The following is a 17,396-nucleotide window of genomic DNA, read 5'->3' as shown; positions in this document are numbered from 1 at the left end:
CTCATCACAAGACATATCACACAAGCTGAAAACCAATTGACAAAGAGGTCAAGAAGAGACAGAAATGCAAGATAGATTACTAATTCCAGAGAATAGTCAACACCAAAGCATATAGAAGTAACGATTTCAAAAAAAATATTCCCATAAGAAAAAGTTTGACAACACAAAATTGTAAAATCCAATCTGAACGAGTTAACAAAAAAGGTCCCCAAACTAAACCATCAAGGTACTCGTTGTTTTCAACATCTACTCTTCCAGTATTGTTCCCTTCTCACTAACATAAATACCATCCAGAAATTTCCTGATATCCTTGTTTTTAACATGGCATTTCTGTAGCAAACAAACAAATAAACAATTAATTAAACCCTAAACCAATACCAAAATTGAGAAAAGTTTGTATGGAAACATGTGCATGGAGAAAGAGGAGGATTAAACCTGGTTAATGAGAGCACAGGACCTAGAAACAAGTTCAATGTCGTTTCCATCCAAAATCAACTCATCTTTAACTTTTTCAGATCGAACAACGGACACGCCATCAAGCATGTCGACTTTCCTCACCTAATGATACACGTAATAACCAAATCAATCACTAAACTTAATACCACAATTTATTTCCTAGTAGCAAATGATTAAGAAATTAAATAAATAAATTAAAAAAATCGAGATGAAGAGAGTAAAGTACCTTCTTCTCGCCAAGGAAATTTCGGATCTCAATAGACTTGTTGCTGTTGCCGATGCTTGCGTTGATGGGAAAATGGGCATAAACGAACCTCATTTTGTAGCGGTAGCCCTTGGTGACGCCGGTGATAAGATTCTCCACGTGGCTCAAGGCGGTGCGAATGGCGGCGGATGTTTTCCGAGAACCAAACCACGCGTCAATTTTCAGCTTTCTTTTACCGTTTTCGTCAGTAATGAGCTGAAAATCGAGATTCAAATGCTTGAAGTCTCGCACCAATTTTCCGCGGGGGCCCTCAACTTCGATGACCTTGGCATGAACTTTGATGCTCACGCCGTCCGGGATGTTCATGGTCTCGGTGGAAAGAATCGTCTTCATTTTTGCAACTCACGGAATCTCGGCTACTGCCCCTCTCACGATCCTCTCAACTCACAACTTCAAAACCCTAATTCACGTTTATATATAACTATTGGGTTAGGGTCATACCTCACGGCCCATGTCCATATCCCATTAACCTTATATTTTTATCTTTAAACAAAAAATTTAAAAGTTAATTTATTTGGGTTAGGCCCACAACTTACATCCAAGTTTGGGGCTTTTAAATCTTTTACCTCCAAATTTGTATTATGCACCTCATTTTATATGTGTGGATAAAAATAAGTATAAATAGTCACTTTTATCTTTAAATGTATAATTCACTAATAAATGTGTCTTTGGAAGATCAAAATATAAAATTTAGTCTCCAAAAGTGTAAAATGTACAACAAATATATTTGGTCGTTAACATCTATCGGTCATCATTAATAAAATAGCCTATGTGACATAGAGGGATGAACTTGTCACTGAAATGATTGTTAAGGTGACAACCTCTAATTGTCAACATAGGGACATATTTATCATATAATATTTTCTTGATTTTTTGTATTTCCAGTCTCTAGGAATAGGAATAGGATAAGTAGTAATGTTTTGTCCATGAATGTGTAATTTGCTGACAAATGTGTCCCTGAAAGACGAAAATATAAAATTTAGTCATCGAAAGTGTAAAAAGTGAAACAAGTATATCTGACCGTTAACTTTCCAAAAAGTGGAATATGAAATATATTTATATTTTATTTATAGTAGATAGTGACTAATTATTATAATTTGAAAAAATTTGTAACAATTGATACACTGTTATAAGGTTTATTTTGGTAAATTAGTATAATTTTTATTTTAGATAATTTTTATTGCGACACACAAGTTATGGTTGATAATCAATATTATCTTTATTATCATGTTTGCTTTAAATTATGTTTGCAAATATATTTTTTAAGTGATTATTGTAATGTTATGCTTATAACTATAAAAAATGACAAAAATTTACCCTAAAATTATATCTTACCCTTAAATAAAATGAAATTTTAGGTCTAACAAATTAGTCCAATATATACTGATATTTAGGTTCAATAAAAAAATTGCTTACATTTTCGTCCAATAATGATAACTTGTTGACATTTTGGTCCAATGAAACATACTAACATTTAGGTCTAAAAAAATTACTAACATTTTCCTTCTATAAAAAAATATTGACATTTTTGTCCAACAAAAAAATTACTGATATTTACGTTCAAAAATGGTATCTTACTGACATTTTCATTCAATCTAGTCAAAATGGTCATGCTGGTAATTATTTTAATGATAAATTTGTCTCTTTGTGTCACATGTGTTATTTTATTAATGGTGACGGACGAAAGTTAACAATCTAATATATTTGTTGCACTTTTTACATGTTCGGGGACTAAATTTTGTATTTTTAACTTTTAGGGATGCATTTATCAGCGAATTACACAATAAGAGACAAAAATAATTATTTACCCTAAAAATAATCATTTCACCATGATTTCTCATTCTAGTGTATGATCATTTTGGAAGGTAATTTCTTCCTTTTGGAATTTTTTTTTTTTCTGAAGGTAAAAGTTACCTTATAAAATGATAATTCAGAATAATTTTGAAATACTTATTTTTATTCAGAAATAGCTATTTTGGAATAGTTTTGTATCACCTTATTTTAGAATAATTTTTTCCAAAATAGTTTTGGAGTAATTATTTCTATTATGGAATAACTATTCTAAAAGGTAAAAATTGTTTAATGGAATAGCCAGAAATTCTACCTTCTAAAATAACAATAAATGTTGCAAAACTATTTAATAAAAGTTATCCCATGAGGTTTTGAAATGACAATTTTGAAATAAAGTATTTCAAAACTCTTCTTCAATCACCTTTTGGCAAACCAAAAATTTACTTCCAAATTATTTCAGAATAATCATTCTAGAAAAGTTATGTTTTGTATTGTATATTTCATTGAATATGTTTTGTATCAATTCTTTTATTACTTTTTAAATAGTTATAATTTAGTGTATTTTAGATCTCTTAATTTAATTTTGTCATATTATGTGCAAGTGTTATACTAGTCAATAGTCATTGGTTTGAATTTATTAACCCAACCACTTTGTTCAAGTCATACTGAATGTTTGAAATTAATTTTAATCAATTTTGGGTTCAAATGTTTTGTACTTGAAACTAGTTTAAATACTACCTACAAAATAAATTTTACTACCTTCAATCCTTATTATAATATCCAAATTAAAAATGTGATTTGATGTATTTTATAAAGTTTAACTAAAATGTTCTATACATCAATTATTTTTTCACACAAATATTATACTAAAGTGGGTCGTAGACTTGGTAGTGAGAGACATATATCCCATTAATATTTTTTAGCTTTGTTCATGGGATAGTTTTGAAAAATATTAATTTAAGATAAATTTAATAGTCTCAAATAAATTAACCAATTTTTCTAGACCATGATAAATTAATTAATTGGACCTTGTAACAATGATGGGAAATAACAGAAATTATGTTTATATCATATAGTTCGTTGAATATATTTTGTAACATTTTTTATTACTTTTAAAATAGTTATATATAATTTAGCACTTTTTTATTTTTTATAATTTAATTTTGTTATTTAACATGTAAGTGTTATACAGTTATTGGAATGAAATGACCATATATTTCTTCATCAAATTTTGTATGTGAATTTTTTAAATGTGTAATTTTTTTTCTATGTGCCTTGAAGTCTCGCACCAATTTTTCACAAGGACTCTCAACCTTGATGACCTTGGCATGAACCTTGATGCTCACAACACGAAGGATGTTCATGGTCTTTGAGGAAAGAATAGTCTTCATCTTTACAACTCGCATAATCTTTGCAACTGTCCCTCTCGGGCAACGCCTATCGGGTGACAACTCCAAAACCCTAATTCATGTTTATGTGTAAGTATTGGGTTAGGTCGTACCTCACATCCCATGTCTATATCCCAATAACCTAATATTTTTAACTTCAAAAACTTTAAAAGCTAATTATTTGGGTTAGGCCCACAACTTACACCCAAGTTTGGGGCATTTGGATCTCTGCATCTCTCATTGTGTGTGAAAAAAATAATACCCCTTTCACCAGAAACTCCCATCTTGGAATGGAAGGTAATCTTTACCTTTTAGAGTGACTTTTTCTAGAAGGTAAGAATTATTGTCTCAAATGATTGTCTCAAAATTTCTTAAATAAGTGACTATACAATATTTCATAATACTAAGGCTAAACATGGTTTTTTTTATAAATCTAACCAGTACATAAATTTGTTTTGAATTTATTAACCCAGTCACTTTTTTTCCATGTCAAAGGTTTGAATAAAACTATTTAAATACTGCTTTTAAACCACAAATCAATTATTGGAATAAAATTTTAATAAATTTATGTTTTATATTATATATTTCATTGAATATGTTTTGTAACAATTTTTTCATTACTTTTAAAATAATTATAATGTAGTGTATATTGGATTTATTAACCCAATCACTCTTTTTTATGTCATGTTGAATATTATGCGAGACTCGTTGAAAATCATTCTAATCAATCTTGGTTTCAAATGCTTTGTACTTGAAACTAGGTTAAATGCTAACTACAAAGGAATTATTGAAATAAAACTGTCTACTTTCAATGCTTATTATAAGATCTAAATTAAAGATGTGATTTGATCTGTTTTATAAAGTTAAATTTAAAATGTTCTCTCCATCAGTTCTTTTATCACAAAAAAATATTCCAATAAAATCAGTCATAGAATGACGTGAGAGACACATATTTCATTAATATTTATTAGTTTTGTTCATGGGTTATTTAAAAAATAATAATTTAAGATAAATTTAATAGTGTCAAATAAATTAACAATTTTTTCTAAATCCTGGTAAATTAATTAATTGGACCTTATAATAATGATAGGAAAAAATAATAAAAATTATGTTTATATTATATATTTCCTTGAATATATTTTGTAACAATTTTTATTACTTTTAAAATAATTATACATAATTTAGTACATTTTTATTTTTATAATTTAATTTTTTTCATATAACATGTAAGTGTTATACTAGTTATTGGACTAAAATGACCATATATTTTTGCATCTATGTGATTTTTTTTAATGTGTGTTTTGAAATATGAATTACAAAATATTTGACAAGAAAATATTAATAATAAAAAATAACATTGCAACAAAAGCTAAGAAAAAGAAATTTAGACACAAAAAATGGTTCTTGTTGAATTTTATTTTTAAGGATAAGGATGAATGTTAAATTTTTACAATCTCCTGTCCACCAACAAAAAAATACTGATGAATAACTTAAAAGTAAAAACTTCTGTGTAAAAAAACTTAAAAGTAAAAATAAAAAGATTCCAACTTTTCCATATTAAACAAATGGGCACCCAATTAACATTTTAGATTTTCTTTTTTTATTTTAATTTCAAAATAAAGGGTTAACAACCTAAGTGTAAGCATTGGTCCTATAGCCCAATTAACATAGGAACCTGGAACTATCTAACTAGAGTTTTGTGTTTCCATTCAAAACCAATTCATCCTTTACCTTTTCTCTCAAGGAACTTCATGATATCTTTGTTTCTAGTTTTGTGTAATCAGGTATACTCTCTCTTTCTCTATGCACATGTCACCACCCAAACTTTTCCCAATTTTGCTATTGGTTTAGCTTTAATTAATTGTTTATTTGTTTGTTTTCTACAGAGATGCCATCTTAAAGCTAAGGATATCAGGAAGAAGTTCCTCGAGGGCGTTTCCGTTCGATCTGAAAAAGTGAAGGATGAGTTGGTTTTGGATGGAAACCACAATGAGCTTGTTTCTAGGTCTTGGGCTCTCATTAATCAGGTATATATACTCTTTCTCTATGCACATGTCACCACCCAAACTTTTCCCAATCCTGCAATTGGTTTAGCTTTAATTAATTGTTTATTTATTTGTTTTCTACAGCTTAAAAATAAGGATATCAGGGAGTTCTTTGATGGTATGGTATTTATGTCAGCGAGCGAAGGGAGCAATATCAGAGAAGAGTAGAGGGTAGAGGATGAAAACATTTATGTTAGGTTTTTGGTTTGGAGATCCTTTTGATTAGCTGGGATTTTACAATTTTGTGTTGTCAAACTTTTTCTTTTGAAAATATCTATTTGAGTTCTACTCTAGGTATTGAATATTTGCTTGAAGCGGTAAATTATCATGCATTGTTGTCTCTACTTCTTTGTTTTGTCCATGGGTATTTTGCTTACACGATCTGTGTGTTGTGATGAGAGAGAGTGGTTGACTCAGCAGCTTAATTACTGAATTATTAAGTTGTCAAGGATCTGTACTTGATTAGATGCAGTTAGATTTAAAAATTGAATGTGATTAAAGTTAGAAGTTGTATTATTGTGTCTTTCACCTAATTAAACAAGAAATCAAATTGATTTTATTATTATTTACTTGATGTTTTCCCCTCATAAGCATTGCATGGCACATGCTTTAGATGATCATCTGATTATTGTTAATTTCATCACGGCCTAATGTATATGTGAAATTCATTGTTTTTTTCTCCCCTTCAGTTTTGAGTTCAACCTGTGATTTTTTTCCCGCATGGCTACTGTTATATCATTTTTTACCACATGCAGTAGAATCAATTTATACCATCGTTAAGCTTAAAATACAGAAACCAATGTCTTCATTGAATCTACATACTATTATCGTCTCTGCCTTCTTATTGTTCTAGTCTTCACATTCCCAGTAAAGTCCGTAGTCCAATCAATGTGATAGTTATCGTATCTCTAATCACTGATTTCAGCTTCAACAATAACCATGTTCATAAACTAAAGCTCCTTGACTCTCCCGAGTTGTCAAACGTATGCTCTCCAAAATTCCTAATGAACCTCCTATCCATACAAATATCAATCAAGGCGTTTATTCATCCATCTCTTAAACAACCATTCCTTTTAAGTTGAACAATTTGAATGCCTAAATCTTAACCAGACCCACATGTTATATTGGAACTTCTCCTCCACTAACGACTATTGTACGATATTGGATGCAGTTCATCATTTCTTGTGGCCATATTAGAAGGCTATTTTTACATGTAATTTGTACAAAGTGAGAGAGCAACTCCCACTTTAGTTGGCCTTATAATTCATTCATTTCCTTTACACTATTTTAGGTCACACTAACATATATACATTATGAGTATAGAGGTCCAGAGGTTGAATTAGATCAGTTTTAAAGAAAAAAATTGAATCCAAATCCAATAACTTTGATTTTTTTTAATTCACCATCCAATAGATCACGAATTGGGAGAAGAATCTGAACTATTTCGTTTGGCTTGTATTTCCGATTTATGCTCCACTCTCATGAGGGAAGACACACATTGGCCTCGTTATCTTTAAGTTGAAACCAAAGACAAGGAAACGTTTAATCACTCAAGCTTTCTCACAATTTTTATGATAACAAACATTATTATATATGTGTTAATATTGGACGAAAGTTATCAAGCATGCATATATATTTAGACTTTACGAAAATGTCTATGTTCTCATCTATGAATCATTCATGATGTTTTCTGTAAGCGCTACCAAAAGCTATCCCACACACTTATATATTTGAGCAATTAACTCATCAATAATAATAATAATAATAATAATAATAATAATAATAATAATAATAATAATAATAATAATAATACATTAAAATGCACTTTTTAGTCTTTTGTTTAATTGTGAAAATCTGTGTTTGGTCCTTTATTTTCTTAAAAAACTCATTTTGCCCACGGAGCTAGGAATTTGCTTCAAGGGGACCAAGAAAATTTTTTTTGCATGTATAAAAATATAAAAAAATTAAGATCTAATGTATGATATATATCTAATTTTTTTATAAAGAAAAAATATATAACTATATCGAGTACAAAAATATTATTATCTAGCTAATTTGATCATTTATATAAATATAAGAAACAAATAGATATATTTTTCTTGCAATTATAAAAACACAGACTCGTATTTAAATATATTAGTTATACATTTATATAAGAAATTAACAAAATATATATATATATATATATATATATATATATATATATATATATATATAATTTATTGCGAAGTTTACTAATGAGGCAATCAATCATTTCATTAATTATTAACAATTTAAGTCAATTTCATACGAAAAAAATATTCATTAATGTTATTAAATATATAACTACTACTTAAACAATTGAATTATATTGGCATTTTTAGAATAAAAATTAAATTCATGATATTTTTAATTAAAATTAACTAACTTCAACATTTTTATTAGTTTTGATATATTAGTTATTGATTTCTTTTATATATTATTAGAGGTCGTATAAGAAAAAAGAAATAAATTAGATGCATAAAATAATTTTGAATAATTGTACCTGACACTTTAATGTTACAAATACTTCATTAATATCTATAATTTTTCTTTATCATACTATTTCTATCAAATTAAATTATCTATTATACCTACATTTTTCTCCTTAAGTGTCACTTAATAAGATAATTTTCATATATATTCTTCAATAATTTTTTTTATAAATTTTTGGAGGTTCATAATTTTTTTATATTATATTAAATTTACTTTGGAAAAAACTTGGGGGACATCCATGTTCCCCTCCACCACTGCATTTCAATTTTTTAACTTTTAAATTTAAGTTATGGTTGTCCTTCCACCAACATGAAAGTAATACCATTAGTGTTCTATATTCGGGGCAATTATAAAATACACTTTGCAGCAAGTTTTAATGGCCAATAAGTTTTTTAGGCAAACTCCCAATAAGTTAAAAGGCCAAAATGTATTTTTTTTAAAATAAAGAAGCAAAATGATTCTTTACAATAAAATAAAGGATCAAAAATATATTTTAACTATTAAATTTAAAAATGTGTCTTTTTTTTTCTTTTCCTCTCCTTTCCCAATTAAACCAAACAAACATGTAGAAATAATAGTCAAAATGAAAAGTTATTATATTAATAAAAGTAAAACTACAAGATTTAATCTGAACCGATAATGGAAGATGTAATACATATTTTTTTTTTAATTTTATTAAAATTTGTTTAATGCAACAAAATATATTAAGTTGTAACTAAATTATATGTCTATTTTTTCATGAAATATATGTTTATATATCAAAGGGACCTTATTTATTATTGCCATGGGTGGATGGACGGTCGCTGTAGGCGGTAAACCCGTACCTGAAATAATTTTCTCCCCATGAAACACACAATACCTACTCTCCCTTCTTCCTCTTCCCTTATTCTCACCCGAGCATAAAGGTTCCTTAGAATCTCACAGCACAAACATAAATTATCTCTCAATTAATCATCTCAAATTACCATATTTTTATCTTTGTTTGTATAATTAATCTTCTTAATTGTCTACCCCTTTTAATTTATCCTCTTTTATATCTATACTTAAATTAAATTTAATATTTTAAAAAATTATAAATAGTTAAAATTTACCTCATATCAAATTATTATCGTTCAAAATATAATTCATACATTCAAAGATACTTATTTAATTATAATGTATTTTAATTACAATATAATTTATATATTCAAAAGTAATTATGTATTAATTAGGAACTTTAATTATAAAAAATTAAATCATTATTTTACACTATTTATAGGTAAAATAATAATTTTGATTGAACAACAATACAAACACCTAATAAAAGAACATTACCTGAATTTTGTCCTATCAGTCCAAAATACCTTTGAAAAACGTCCCTACTTAATAATGCCCCTAAATATAATGTATATATTGTATAAAATGTGGTGTGTGAAATATCCTTGAAAATTGTCCCTACTTAATTAATAATGCATATATATAGTATAACATGAAGCGAGAAACATGGCTTGACAACCCAGACTTTCCTAACCTAATATATAGTTTGAGCAAATAAAATGTCTGGCTTATCTGTTACCATTATCTGCCTTCCAAAGCTTTCCAATCATTTTTTTTTTCTTTTTCCCATGTGCTAATCAAATAATACAAACTTCAGTTCCTGATTGGTGTACACAAAACCAAACAAAAGCCTTTTCTCACCACAAATTGATTCTTCTTCCTTTTCTTTAGGTAGGGACAATTCAGAGTGTCTGAAAGAGAGAGAGGCAGAGAGAGCATGAAAATTGTTAAGGAATGGTTCAAGTGGTCGTAGACATGCTTTTAGTGCAAGTTTTTGCAACTGGGATGCAGATTCTATCGAGGATCATACTGGTTGCTGCTACTGTGTTGCTCCTTTTGCTTTCTACTTTGAAAGGCAAGCTTTCTTCCCTTGTATATAGCTTCATGTAGAATATAGCTCATTGTTCTGCATGCATTTATAACTTATAGGCTTAATTTCTTCCTGATTTTGATCTCAATTTCCACTGCCCTAGCTTGTTGTTTGTTCTCTATATTTGGATTTGGTTGCAGAGACCGCGCGAAGAAGTTGAGGTAGTCGATTGAGTTTTGGCTCTTCCTTAACGTCTTGGTGGATATTATTTTATAATACAAGATTATTAAATTAACATTTAAATGTGTTCTGTCCACAAATAGTGACTGTCTATCCACCGAAGTTCGGAGTCAGCAAATACAAATAGTAAGATTAAGACCGGAATATGAAGAAATTAATTAAGACCTAACAAGAAGTAAGACTTTGACTCGTATGAGTTTATTATGACCCTTCCGTTTCATAGGTTGGAATTGAAACTTAACTTTAATTCCTTAGTTAATATATATGTATATAACAAAAAAATATGTAGTATTCCTTTATTTTTATCAGAAAGGGACTAAAAATATCACAATAAATTTTTTTATCATGCGAATTATTAAAACACTGCTTTAATTTTAATTATAAATAATCTAAAAAATATTATTATTATTATTCTATACAATTATAGCCATCATTATTTATTCACCAATGGTTGGTCATCGCCCATCGGCAGTAGCAGACGCTGATTCGTTGATTCCAAACTTTATCGTTATTTTTCTTCTTCTTTACTTTCGGCCAAAAAGACTGAAAAAAAAAGAAGACTTTAATTACTACGTCGATTGCGCCAATGCAGCATCACCCCGCCACCACTTTTTTTCTTTTTCTTTTAAGCCAGGGTTTGTAGTCTTTTTGCTGAATCAATTTTTTTATGTATTAAACATTTTTTTTCAAAATTTTAACAACTGTTCTTAAATATTTAAAACTAAGATTAAAATATGAAAAATAAAGAAATATATGTGGAATAAATAAAAATATAATAAACTAAATTGAAAAAAGGTAATTAAATAAAAATATTTTTAAAGAGTACAAATTTAGAAAATGTCTTCTTACAAATTTAGTGGAAGAAATTTAGTATTATATATAAATACAAATTATTATGGATTAATGTACTTTACCCTAAATTCTTATAGGTACAAAATATGTTAATGCTCATTTTTATTATATATTACGTACATTTTTAAGGCGAAAAATTAGTATTAAAAAAGAGAGAAGGTCCACCAATCTAATAATTAGGATGTATTTTTAACTAAACAATTTAATTAGAGACTTATCGAAAAAAATACTTATCATGTAAATACAATGTATAAGTTATAATGAAAGAAAAAACATGATTAAATCTTTTTGATATAACTTGTAAGTTATTTTTATAAATTATCTTGAAGAGTGTATTAGAATAAATTAAAAAAAATATAAAAAGGCACATCTTAAGTTATTTTCATACACTCGATTTCCTGAATGTTTAAGTCTAATTATTTTATAAATGTTTTTATAAATGTTTATAATTTCTTGGTTAAAATGTATTGTATATGTATTTTGATTATTGAGATTTAAAAGAAAAAGAAAGTGGAAAGTAAAAGCTTTTAATTTTTTTTATTAATGGAAAGCTACTTTAGAAAAGAATGGTTTGATGTCATAGATATATGTACTCAATGTTTAATCAAGAAAAGAAAGAGATTGCTAATTTATCTGTAAGTCTGCATTTTTTTTTTTAATTTTAGTGCACTAAAGATTTTAGTTTTTCATTTTAATCCGTTTTATTTCTGTAAATGTAAATTCGCTTAGGAACTAAAATTTAAAAATTACAAACTTACAACCTAACGATAATAAAAATAAAGCCAAATTTATATTTAAGTAAAAAAAATGAGTTATCGACAAAAATAATAAGTAATGTATATGAATAACATCATTAAAAAAAAAGCATATTATCTATTATAGTCTAAAAAGGTAAGTATTACTTTTAAAAGGTAAGGAAACTCAAATATATTGGATCCCAAAATTCGGTAACTTGGGGAGGAAAAGGCATTGAATAAGACCGAAAGGAAGGAGAGGTGGGTCAAATCGGTTCGGCCGTTGGGGCAGTTAAAGTATGGTGGAAAAATTATAAAAGAGTGGCTAAAACCTATTTCTGAGACAACGTTTGCTATTATCGGCTCTCTGTTTTTTTTTTCTTTTCATTTCTGCATTTGACCCCTCACACCACACCAAGTTCTGAAAGTCCTTTTCCTCCCTCCTTTTCAAACCTCAATCATCATCGTATCCTTTCATAATTCAGATACCAAACCAAACAAAACAACAACCATTTCCAATTGCGGTTACTTTCCCATCAAATAATAAATATTTCATCATCTTTGATTGCATACAATAATTACTATATTAGGGGGCAGCATTGGTGGGCTGGGTTTGGACGTAGAATGATAACGGATAGGTGGGCTAAGAGCATGGGAAGGATTTCAAGGATTGGGAGTTTTGCGATTTCTTCTTCCATTAAGGAAAACCAACAACAACCTTGTATTACCTGCACCACTTTTAACATTCTCGCCCCCATATACAAACGCATCAACCATGAGGTTTTTTGTTTTAGCATTGTAATAATGTCTAAATAATAATAAAACCCATTGAAAATGGTAATTTAAGTTTTCATTTTTGTTATGGAAGCAGGATCCGAGTTGCCGCGAGAGCGACTACAGAGCGTATTGGTTGGCAAGGAATCACAGGATATTGGATTGGTTGTTGAATGATAGGTCTTCCATTATCTGTCTTCAGGTTTGTGTTGTGAAAGTTAAATTGATTGCAGTGAGATTTTATCTATCTATCTATCTATATTATAATGGGTCATATGTTTGCATGTGAGGGGCTAAACACCAGAGAAATTTTTACCAATGGGCCATGAGTGCACCATAGGCTAATGATTAATTACGTGGGTTTTGTGCAGGAATTTTGGGTTGGAAATGAAGAGCTTGTTAATTTGTACGAAAAGAGCCTTGGAGACGCTGGTTATGTCAGTTTCAAGCTTGGAAGGACGAACAACCGTGGGGACGGTATGATGATATACACGTTCTCCCTCAATTCCTAAACACCACCTTTTTGGATCAGTATTGGTTTTGTCGGAATTTCATCCTCTTCTTTATTGCAAATAGATGTCAATTGCTGAATTTAAATGGGTAGTTGTCTTTTTTCCCATTGGATTTTGTGGTAAACAATTCTATCTGCATGCTGTTGTCCTTGAAATTTCCATTAATACTCCTTCCGTCTTGTGGTTTAACGTAATGCGCATATTTTATGAAAATAATTGATTATACCAATTCCCATGACAAAATACTCTTATTTAACAAAAGGAGATTGAATTTAGCACAAGAGGTTATTTTTTCACGACGCAGCAAACGAAGGTTCAAATCCCTTTGAGAGAGATATCCATATTTAAGATCTGGCCATGCCTGAATAGGTTTGTTTTTAGAGAAATAAAAAAAATACTGTTAATTATACTCTATATCTATTAGTGCATTTATTTTTTGAGAGTATTATTGAAAAAAAGTAATTAATACATTTTTTATACTAAAATGGCATAATTTGACACTGAAGAATATTTCAACAGTAACAAAGAAAATAAGAGACTGAGGGAGTATTATATAGTTAGATTCCTCTCAGGGTGAAGTTTGTGTATAACAATTGTGTCCATGTTTCACTTCGTATATGTTCTTAAATTTTGATGAGTATTACCTATGCAATGGATATGAAGAGTGGAAAACCAAAAAAATTTCATTATCATGTAAAAATTCAATGAGAGTCCATTCCCATTTGGGATCTGACGAACTAATTTATTGAAATTGGCAAACGGGGATACCACATAATGGATTCAGAAAGTATTTGTTGAGAAAGTGAACAAACATTTAAAATTGTTTTTATTGAGAAAAAACATGTTCTGTTTTTTAATTTCTAGCGAATGGAAGTTTCAGTCAGTTGAATTGTAATCCGGCTCTCATAAATGTTGTTATGTTCCATGTGCTTAGTTTTGATCCAGAACTGCCTGTTGAAGATTTATGTACACTACAAAGTACAAATTCTCATATGGTTTCCTCCGGGCTCTGCAGGTCTTCTAATAGCAGTGCAAAGGGAGTACTTTAATATTCTTAATTATAAGGAGTTGCATTTCAATGATTTTGGTGATCGTGTGGCTCAGTTGTTACATGTTGAACTAGCTTCTCCGATTTCGCAATGGCGAAACAGTAATATTAGGCAGGAAATTTTGATTGTTAACACTCACCTGATATTTCCCCATGATTCAACTCTATCCCTTGTACGACTGCAGCAGGTATCTAAGCTTTTTGAATGACATTTAGTCTATCTTAAATCGCATACCAATTATTAAGATTGCTGTCTCACTTAGACAGATTTACCATAAAATTTACTTTCCTGCAGGTTTACAAGATACTTCAATACGTAGAATCTTATCAGAATGATTTCCAACTCAAGCCAATGCCAATCGTACTTTGCGGGTAAACTCTCCACATGGATTTTAATGTACTTTTTTTTTTTGTTTAAAACAATTTAATTGTGTTTTTATTTGGAGTTTTGTTTTTTTAACAGTGACTGGAATGGAAGCAAACGTGGACACGTCTACAAGTTCTTGAGGTCTCAGGGCTTTGTATCATCTTATGATACTGCACATCATTACACTGATGCAGATGCTCACAAGGTCATATATTTAGCATTTTTAGATTTTTTCTTCTGGACAATATGCCAGTCACTTATATTTATTTAACATTGTGTCAATGCAGTGGGTTAGCCACCGCAATCACCGGGGAAATATATGTGCTGTTGATTTTATTTGGCTTCTCAATCCCGACAAATATCGAAAACTACTAAAAGCTAGTTGGAGTGAAGCAGTTTTTGGTATGTTCAAGGTAATCATGGAATATTTGGACCTAGACTAAAACTATTAAGCGTAATAATTTTACCATCTTTGCTTGGAATATATATCTCTAGGTGACAGGTGTTTCCTATAGATTTAACATAGAAGAGTTGAACACTTAGTGAGGCAAAACATTCAATATTAGACAAGGATTCTGATTTTGTGAAACAGAATTATCATTGACAATAAATTTCTCCATTTTCAGTATCTACTACGGAGAGCTATATTGACTGAGAGTGATGCATTTGCCTTTCTAAAGGTTGATAACGAAGATTGTATTACCTATTCTGGTTTCTGTGAAGCACTTAAACAGGTATGTTGTAGTATTGACTGTAGGATAAGCACTCTGAAATTTCAGTTAGTTCTTGGGAATTGTGATTGAGAAATAATCCTGATGGTTATTTTTTTTATTAATGTGCAGCTCAGTTTAACTGGTCATTGCCATGGATTGAGCGACGAAGAGATAAAGGACTTGTGGGTCCAAGCAGATGTAGATGGAAACGGTGTTCTTGATTATAAAAAATTTCTGGTAATGTATTTGACATTGACATTGAATTAGCTCTTGGCATAAATATTATACAAGATTTAAAATCTTGAATTTTTCCTATAAAAATTGTGAGAGGATCCCTGAATCTAAATGGCTTTCTCCATAAGGCATATAGTATTGCACTGATGATAGCAATGCTATAAGGAATTTGCCTATCAGTATTTTAGTTTCTGAGTCATCAGACATAAACATATCAAAATCAAAGAGTTCTGTCATGTGTAATTCGTAGAAACTATTGCTAGCATGTCATTTGATCAATAGTGGCTGATACAAGAACAAATAAGCCTTGTTCCACTAGGAAGTGGCTGATCCAACAAGAACAACTAACCTGTAAAGGGCATATGTAATGTCATTTAGTGAAGTAAAACATTTCTGCATAGAGAATCATTGCTGAGTTCTTATTTTGTTTTTCGCCAAGTGAGATAAGGCTTTGTTGTAGAATAAGTGGCAGAATTCCCTTTTATTTTTTTAATCCTTTCTTTTTCTAGTTTGTTGGATAAATCCATGATCTTGATATAATTCGGATGCAGCAGCAAATCTGGAGTTCAACAGCTCCAGATATAGATGACAACAAGAATGGTGATCAGGACGACGGTTCAAATGATGCACAGGAGCAAACAATTGGTTTCAGTGTAAAAAACGCAGTTTTGTTCCCTCCAGAAGTAGAGAAAGGTAGATGGCCTGAAGACTACTCCCTTTCTGATCATGCACGGCTCACTGTAGTGTTTTCGCCCATAAGAATGCCATGCTCCCAGTTGATTTGCTGACAATGTTTTTGGCCTCTCTAGCATAGGTTTTAGAATTACGACTTATGTACATATATATGTCACTATAAGAATGGGTGAAACAGTGGAACGAGCAAGGGAAGATACAAGAGTTCTTTTCTGGGGTGATTTTAAAGAGCCCTGTGTTGTGATTACTGCACCATCACTTGACAAGGTAAGCATAAGCATACTAATAAAGAGTGCAATTTGAAGGCAGTAGCACTCTAGTATCTCTGGCTGGCGGCATTGCTGATGATGACATTTGCAGTGAGCAACACTCCTCACCCAGTTTGTTTTTCCCATTTATTGTTCTTGTATGGTGAAACATGAAAGATTAGACCAAAGGAAGCAACAGAAGAAATGATCTGTATAGTTGTGTATAGGTCCTAGGCGTCAAACCATTTTGTAGCTAGGTAAGATGGCACCCCCAGCTAGAGCTTTCTTTAAATAGGGGAGAATTCAGACAACATTGTCTTGTAACATATTTTTCTCTTGATACAGTTGTGATAAATTCATTGTACAAAGTTCGATAAACTAGTTTCTTTTTAAGAACTCAGGTGCTCTCCTCCCTCCCCCTCCTTCCCCTCGAAAAAAAAAACAAGAAAGGAAATACAACTATATACAGGCAAAACTCACTCTCATTTGTAACAGAAAAAGTTCCCTGTTATTTTAAGCAATGAAATTTGTGTTTTGAATCCTAAACTCGGTTAATATTTTACATCTTAGAGGCCACAATTACTTGATAGTGAAAATGAAAACTTGGGAAACGGTGAATTAACGAATAAGTTGGATTTAAGAAGGATGCTACTATTTTTTGGTGGTGAGCAACGGG

General features: G+C 30.0%; 3 protein-coding genes across 4 annotated transcripts; 2 read left to right on the top strand and 1 right to left on the bottom strand.

Annotated features, from left to right (window-relative positions):
* Positions 1–55: 55 nt before the first annotated feature.
* On the bottom strand, positions 56–1,120 carry LOC114410214 (60S ribosomal protein L9-like). The gene is made up of 3 exons (XM_028374058.1): positions 683–1,120; positions 436–558; positions 56–330 (listed from the first exon to the last, which is right to left on the bottom strand). Exons 1-3 carry the CDS (start codon positions 1,052–1,054, stop codon positions 247–249), a joined length of 579 nt encoding a protein of 192 aa, XP_028229859.1. The 5' UTR covers positions 1,055–1,120; the 3' UTR covers positions 56–246.
* A 4,462-nt stretch (positions 1,121–5,582) lies between these two features.
* Positions 5,583–6,378, top strand: LOC114408232 (60S ribosomal protein L9-like). Its single transcript, XM_028371296.1, has 3 exons — positions 5,583–5,684; positions 5,787–5,927; positions 6,030–6,378. The coding sequence occupies exons 1-3, from the start codon at positions 5,652–5,654 to the stop codon at positions 6,111–6,113; spliced, it is 258 nt and encodes an 85-aa protein (XP_028227097.1). The 5' UTR covers positions 5,583–5,651; the 3' UTR covers positions 6,114–6,378.
* Positions 6,379–12,447: 6,069 nt separating this feature from the next.
* Positions 12,448–17,133, top strand: LOC114410213 (uncharacterized calcium-binding protein At1g02270-like). Of its 2 annotated transcripts, none has more exons than XM_028374057.1 (10): positions 12,448–12,911; positions 13,003–13,107; positions 13,277–13,382; positions 14,433–14,653; positions 14,761–14,837; positions 14,929–15,037; positions 15,120–15,245; positions 15,459–15,566; positions 15,675–15,782; positions 16,334–17,133. In XM_028374057.1, exons 1-10 carry the CDS (start codon positions 12,756–12,758, stop codon positions 16,565–16,567), a joined length of 1,350 nt encoding a protein of 449 aa, XP_028229858.1. In that variant the 5' UTR covers positions 12,448–12,755; the 3' UTR covers positions 16,568–17,133. The 2 variants fall into 2 exon arrangements, with proteins under 2 accessions (XP_028229858.1, XP_028229857.1); XM_028374056.1 differs by having other exon boundaries at positions 16,331–17,133.
* The last annotated feature ends 263 nt before the right edge of the window (positions 17,134–17,396 follow it).

This window comes from Glycine soja, chromosome 4 (genome assembly GCF_004193775.1).
Source record: "Glycine soja cultivar W05 chromosome 4, ASM419377v2, whole genome shotgun sequence".
NCBI lineage: Eukaryota > Viridiplantae > Streptophyta > Magnoliopsida > Fabales > Fabaceae > Glycine > Glycine soja.
This window is presented reverse-complemented; position numbering and strand designations above follow the sequence as displayed.

What these genes read in the sequence shown, in the direction of transcription:
- LOC114410214 (XM_028374058.1), bottom strand. Translation starts at nt 1,054, where the DNA reads ATGAAGACGATTCTTTCCACCGAGACCATGAACATCCCGGACGGCGTG. An exon ending in ATTTCCTTGGCGAGAAGAAG is followed by an intron (nt 559 to 682) that starts GTACTTTACTCT and finishes GTGTATCATTAG; the next exon opens with GTGAGGAAAGTCGACATGCT. An exon ending in CCTGTGCTCTCATTAACCAG is followed by an intron (nt 331 to 435) that starts GTTTAATCCTCC and finishes TGTTTGCTACAG; the next exon opens with AAATGCCATGTTAAAAACAA.
- LOC114408232 (XM_028371296.1), top strand. Translation starts at nt 5,652, where the DNA reads ATGATATCTTTGTTTCTAGTTTTGTGTAATCAG. An exon ending in TTCTAGTTTTGTGTAATCAG is followed by an intron (nt 5,685 to 5,786) that starts GTATACTCTCTC and finishes TGTTTTCTACAG; the next exon opens with AGATGCCATCTTAAAGCTAA. An exon ending in CTTGGGCTCTCATTAATCAG is followed by an intron (nt 5,928 to 6,029) that starts GTATATATACTC and finishes TGTTTTCTACAG; the next exon opens with CTTAAAAATAAGGATATCAG.
- LOC114410213 (XM_028374056.1), top strand. Translation starts at nt 12,756, where the DNA reads ATGATAACGGATAGGTGGGCTAAGAGCATGGGAAGGATTTCAAGGATT. An exon ending in CCCTTGTACGACTGCAGCAG is followed by an intron (nt 14,654 to 14,760) that starts GTATCTAAGCTT and finishes ACTTTCCTGCAG; the next exon opens with GTTTACAAGATACTTCAATA. An exon ending in CTGATGCAGATGCTCACAAG is followed by an intron (nt 15,038 to 15,119) that starts GTCATATATTTA and finishes GTGTCAATGCAG; the next exon opens with TGGGTTAGCCACCGCAATCA.